Source organism: Lepidochelys kempii, chromosome 1 (genome assembly GCF_965140285.1).
Source record: "Lepidochelys kempii isolate rLepKem1 chromosome 1, rLepKem1.hap1, whole genome shotgun sequence".
Classification (NCBI taxonomy): domain Eukaryota; kingdom Metazoa; phylum Chordata; order Testudines; family Cheloniidae; genus Lepidochelys; species Lepidochelys kempii.
In genome coordinates this window covers 7129751-7136272 of record NC_136380.1, presented here as the reverse complement: position 1 = coordinate 7136272, position 6522 = coordinate 7129751, and the positions used below count along the sequence as shown (strand labels likewise).

At 49.7% G+C, this 6522-nt stretch overlaps 1 protein-coding gene across 1 annotated transcript; it reads left to right on the top strand.

Moving 5' to 3' along the window:
* Positions 1-5023: 5023 nt before the first annotated feature.
* LOC140896612 (olfactory receptor 51G2-like) lies at positions 5024-5959 on the top strand. The gene has a single exon (XM_073308546.2). It carries the CDS (start codon positions 5024-5026, stop codon positions 5957-5959), a length of 936 nt encoding a protein of 311 aa, XP_073164647.2.
* Positions 5960-6522: the final 563 nt, after the last annotated feature.

Genomic DNA, 6522 nt, shown 5'->3' with positions numbered 1-6522 from the left:
CTGCTGGGTTTGCTTCCCTTGCCATGTGTCACCATGGCCAAGCCATTGGCTGTCTCTCAGCCTCTGCACAGGTGGATAAGAGCCCTGCCCTGCCTCACAGCAGTGGCGAGACATTCCAGGTGCTCAGACACTCTGAGACCCTAAGATCAGGGCGGTGTCAGGGTTCCATAGAGCATCACCTCTGACATTTGTTGATAAAAGGCTTCTTACAACAGCCTCCTGTGACAGCTGGCCTCTGGGAAGCCCCATGATTCCAGCACCTTAGTGTCTGCGACACATTTGGGGGTGCTCGGGGCTGAGAGTGAAGGGTCGGTAGTGGATTTCTGAGGGGAGTGATGGAGTGTCACAGGGATACCAGGAGTTTCAGCACAATCACCCGATCGGTATTTGCAACCCGTTGAGGCTCAATGGGTCTAACTGCCAAACAGTGGAGCAAGGGTCACTGGGGCCTCATCTTAGATGTCTGGCTGAGAGAAAGCAGTCTCGGGGCAAAAGTCAGTTTCACACCTCAGCTCTGTAACATGGACATGGTTGAGCACTGTGGTGACTGGGCCCAGGCTCACACAGGTTTCAGCAAAGGCTGCTTCCACAAGAAAATGGCCAAAAGATGGGAAGATGCTCTCATAGACACAGGGTAACTAAGCTGTGTCCCAAGAGCTCCTTGGCTTTCCAAAAGAACATAAGATGGGCCAGCTCTGTTCCTCTATCTCCAGAGCAAACCCTGTCTAACTCAGTTGGTAGTGAGATGTGAGATGGATGAGTGTAGACGTGTGACAGCTGCCTGTTATTTTAAAACCATTTTCTCTAATGCTTTGTGCTATTTGACAATAAACCGTCTACTTTGAAGGAGGCTGGGATGGACTATGCAGTGCTGGTCACAAAGCCCCCTAAAGGGAAGGGATTGTGCTGTCCAATTGAACCTGCTTGGCGATAATCTTTTAGCATAAATGAGGCGTTGTTTCCAGCTGGAAGAGTGGGAAAATTATGAGACTCCCCCCAAGAGAGGAAAGGACCTGGTTAAGAGGGTAAAGAGACCATATATCCCAGTTTTAGAGCGACAATCCCGATTCTTCTTGGCCAGTATATATCTTTGTTGAGTGCTTATCAGGATTTAGAGGAGCAACTTGTTCGAGTTGCATCCAAGATAACATTCCACTCAATACAATTCTTAACTGGGTCCAAAAAAGAATCATATAAGTTCATGGAGGATAGGTCCATCAATGGCTCTTAGCCAAGAGGGTCAGGGATGCAGCTCCATGCTGTGAGTGTCTCTAAAACTCTGACTGCCAGAGGATAGGAGGAGACAAGGGAGGATGGGTCACTTAATAATTGCCCTGTTCTGTTCCTTCCATCTGAGCCTACTGCACTGGCCACTATCAGAAGACAGGACACTGGGCTAGATGGACATTGGTCTGAATCCATATGGCCATTCTTCTGGTCTTAAATTGTTCCTCTGATAGATGGGCTGGTGCAGAGAAGCCTTTTCCACGGGGATCCCTCTGTTATAGGGCTGTTGTAGCCGCCCAAACAGATGTCCATGTTAGGGGGCTCATACTTCCTGTTTTGGCCAGGGCAATTCCTTTTTTAAGCCCTCTCTCAGCCTCCCTCATCTTTTTATTTCCCCCCCACACCCCAAAAGGAGCCATTTGTCCCGGTTGCTCTTGCTGACTTTATCAATTGGGAGGAGGAAACAGGACTAATTCCCACTTCTGTGAGAAAAGTGGGGAAGTGGGGAATGGAAGAACGTTCTGGGGAGGTGACGGAAGATGCCAGCCCCAAAAAGGGTGAGGCAGAGGAGCGGGGGAGGGTGTTCAGCATTGCAGCCAAAGTGACAGCCTCTTGAGACCTAAGTGGGCCCCTGTAGGGTTCCAGCGACGGTCAACAGTCTCATATGGGGAGAGAAACTGGGGGTCTCCAGTTTTCTCCTTGGGAAATATGGTCACCCTAAGCAGGTGCTCTTCATGGGAGGCCAATGGGGGATGAGTGCTGCCACGTACGGGTGTGGTCCTGTAGCATGAGGGAGCTGGGCTCATGGGTGGAGCTAGAGTTGGGCTGGAAAACAAGAGAGTTCCGTCCCCGCCCCCCCCCCCGAAAAATTTTGACTCAAATGAAATGTTTCCTTTTCACCCATTTTTGCAGGTGAGTTTTCATAAAAAATGGATCGTTGTTCTCTGAAAGCTCAGCTGCCAGGATGCTGCCCAGCTGCAGCTGCCTGGACCCCCAAGAGAAACTGGAGGCTTTTGATCGCCTCTCCCTCATCATGGAAATGAAGGTCGCACTGACCGAGTCTCTGGCTGCACTCTGGGTATGGAAAGGTTGAAACCTCCCGGCCAGTCTGTGGCTGGGGCATTGTGCCCATCAGCTACTCTTACCAGCCCTCCCATCTCTGTGCAGCACCCGCCACCCTGTTCAGCAGATGCTGCGGGCAGTGGCTACTGTGACAGGCCCTGGTAGCACATCTCTGATGAGCCTGTGGTAGCAGGGAGCTGGAGAGGGTCCTAGAGCAGTTGTGGAGGCCCAGAGATTGTGGGTGGGGGGGCCTAGCTACCAGTGGGTCACTGAGCTCTGTGCCAAACTTTGGGGATCCCAGGATCCTGCGTCCCCTTTTTCATTCCTCATGGAGAAGGGAAGGGACCCCTCCCACACCATAATGATCCCAGGAAATATTGTGGAATCCTCCTTCCCTGGCCTGCACCCTGGATTTGTAATGCAGGAAAGGGGGCTGCTGGGGGGTATGATATAATTATTATTATTCTATTTTATTTTCTTTCAGCAAGATCACAACTATGACAGCATTGTCGTTATGACTCAGCCATCCCCAAGGAAGCCATGTGACTAATCAGAACCATACAAACAGTGATGACAAGCCTGGATTCCAGAAATACAGGCTGTAGCACGGCTTGCGCTGTGGTCTAGTTAGGTAGGATTACCACACATCCTCTGTGATTTGGCTTCCTGCAGTTTGCCGTTGTCTGTCTGGGGTTAAATCTGTTGCACCCAAAGCCAAGCATCTGAGCTTCCCTGGAGGCCAAGTGGCCCCCAGGGGAATGTGCCAGCAGACTTCATAAAGACATCTGCCTCCTCGTCTGTACAGATACTGCCTGCTGCCTGTGCAATCTCTAAGATGACTCCTTCTCCTTTTGGGTGAAGACCTCTGGTGTCAGCAGCTCCACGCCGAGTAGGAACTGGGTACGTTGGCAGGTTTCACTATCTTTAAAATGTGAAGTGATGTGTAAAGGCTGGAAGCTGTTTCCATGGGCAGATGTTCTGTGCAGCGGCAGAGGGTTCTCTGCTGGGCTTTTCTGGGTGGCTCAGTGATGGGGCTGGAGAGAGGGCAATGCTAACTCGCTTGGGAACCCCTCCTCTGCATGTGCCCACGCTCCATGGGGCTGCTGAAGCTGCACAAAAATCTCACATTGAATGTGAGCAATCTCCGAGCGTTAAAACCCAATGCCCCACATCAGGATTTCTCAAGGGCTACCATGTCTAGAGGTGCTGTGTGCTCTGGCCCCGATACTGCCAGGCACTGAGAGAGATGAGACCCCATGGAATGTCAGTGACTAGTTCCCAAATCACCTCAGGTTTATTTATTCCTGAAAATTTAATCAGTAAATGCATTTTCAAAGGTTTTATTTTCTTGCTCGACTGTAACCGCAGGAATTCAGAGCTGTGTTACTCTGTGGTCACAGGTCCAGTAGGGCATATTTCTATTTCCTGACTGGCTGAGGTCTCCAGCACTTGTGCCCTTTGGATACTGCTCAAAGTTACTGGCATCTCTGCCGTTTTCTGGTCTCTAAGAGCCAGATGTCAGACCTCAGAATCTGCCCTCTCCTAGGGTGGAATCCTGTGATCCTCCCACCCTCAGAATGCGCCCTGGGCTACAGGACACTGCAGGCCAACTCTGCTTGGCCCCTCAGGTCTGCGTGGGCTCGACACCAATGGTTCTTCCCTTTGGAAGCCTGTGAGTGGTGGTGAGATGAGTGACCAGCCAGCCTTCTTGAACCAAACTACTGTTTAGTCTAACCAGTAGGAATAAAGAGTAACAAGGGCAAAAAAGAGGGTTTTCAACAACAGTACACTTCCTGACCCCAAGTCCTCCCACTCTGACCGGGACTCAGGCAGGCCGAGGGCCTGCAGGCTTCCCCAGCCGTGTCCATGACTGTCCGTCTGAAGAGCTTCACAGTCTTCTGAATCCAGTAATGTGGCTGGAGCCCAGAAATAGGCTCTGCTAGCTTGTAGCTCTGGTGCTGTCTCTCAACCTCAATGAGCTGGTTATTGAGCAATGGCTTTCCTTGAACTATTGCTTCCCTTCCTGCTTGTTTTTCAGCAGCCTGCTATTAAACTCAGAAGAGCCATACTGGTTTCACTGAATGTAGCCATAACATGAATATCCCAATAGTTCCCTCCTGTCACTATGCAGTAAACATCCCAAGAACTGGGTTTAACATACACATTCATTATAGCAGTGCAGCTCCATGCCTGTCACAATGCTGTTCCAGTGTGCTAGATATTTTATGAATAGAGGACATAGGCAGTCTGAGAGACAGAGAGAGCAATGGACTACTTTCCTGTGGGAAATGAAGTTCCATTTCCATGAACACTCATGCATTTGACTTTGAAATCACTTGGAAGGATTGAAAGTCTTGGAAGGATCTTAAACTTTCCAGATTTACACCAGAAAATATATCTAACTTATGGGATTCAGAGGGAAACTTTCCCTAGGAGCAGGTTATCTCCTAGCTGCCTATTGCAAGGTTTCTTCCACCTTCCTCTGAAGCATCTGGAACTGGCTACTGGATCCTAAGCTAGATGGACTTCAGGTCTGATCCAGTTTTGCAGTGCCTATCTTCCTATCAGTGATGTAAATCCAAGACTACGTTTTTGCTGATCTTCCTTGAGCTCCTAAGAGTCTCCAGACTTACATTGAGAGCAGAATGAAGTCTCATTAAATATTGTCAAGTCTCCTGTTCTTTTTTCTTTCAGGAAGGAAAGCTCAAAACTCCTTGGACCTACCCACGACATTATGTCAGCTGTCAATGACACCAAATTCAAGTCTGTTGTGTTCTTTCTCACTGGCATAGCTGGACAGGAATACCTCCATCTCTGGATCTCTATTCCTTTCTGCTTTATATATGTTATCTCAATAGTAGGAAATTCAGTCATTCTGTTCATTATAAAAACAGATCCAAACCTTCATGAGCCCATGTACATTTTCCTTTCCATGTTGGCTGTCACAGATTTTGGCTTATTGATAGCCACCATACCGACGATACTGGGCATATTCTTGTTTAACTCTAGGGAGATCAGCTTCAATGCTTGTTTTGCTCAGCTGTTCTTCATCCACTCACTTGCAAAAATTGAATCCTCCATGCTGTTACTGATGGCCTTTGACCGTTTCATCGCAATCTGTAACCCACTGAGATATGCTTCCATCTTAACTCCACCAAGAATAGCCAAGATGGGGTTGGTGTTTGTGCTAAGAGGGGTGGCTGTAGCATTACCATTCCCCATTCTCCTGAAACGGTTCCGATACTGTCGAGCCAACGTCCTCTCGCATTCCTACTGCCTGCACCAGGATGTCATGAAGTTGGCTTGTTCGGATATCACAGTCAACTACATCTATGGCTTGTTTACTACTCTCTTCACGTTTGGATTGGACTCTTTGCTCATCTTCCTCTCTTACATGATGATCCTCAAAACAGTGCTGAGCATCGCATCCCACATGGAGTGCCTCAGGGCCCTGAACACCTGCGTCTCCCACCTGTGTGCCGTCCTGCTCTTCTACACACCAAACATCGGCCTGGCTGTGACACACAGATTCGGGAATGGCTCTTCTCACTTGCTTCAGATTCTCCTGGGCTATGTCTACCTGCTGGTCCCGCCCCTGATGAATCCAATCGTGTATAGCGTGAAAAGCAAACATCTTCGTGCGAGGATAATCAGGGCGTTTGTCAAGTGAAGAGTGATTTCATCCCCCATCTCCAGCACTGGACACACAGTAGACAAAAAACACAAGTGACAGCCACGGCCACCTGTTCCATCCTGGTTCCTTTTACCCTAAGGCCCCCTCTCTGCCCTTTCTCTTCCCCCAAGGTCCCACCCCTACTACTCCCCTTTACCCGAGACTCTTCCCCATCCCCAGGCTACAGCCCAGAGCCAGGACGTGGTAAGAGCTACCCAGAGAGCCACAACACCTTGAGGAGCCAGAGACTCTCCACATTTTACCCACCCAGGATGTGAAACCCAGGGAAGGTGGACAGTTCAGGGATTGAAACAGCAGCCTGAGTTCTGGTAGCAGCTCTTACCATAGCCCGACTCTGGCCTGGCTGGGAGGCAGAGAGTCAAGGAAAGTGGAGGAGCAGGGGGCAGGATTTAGTGGAAGAGATGGGGCAGGGAGCAAGGCTTCAGAGTAAAAAGGGGAAGAAGAGGCAAGTCTGAACAAACGCTGCTCCCAGCAAGTAGGATGCAGGGGTGTGGGGGTTCCTGAGTAAAGGAGGAAGATGGGGCTGGAGGGTCGGACAG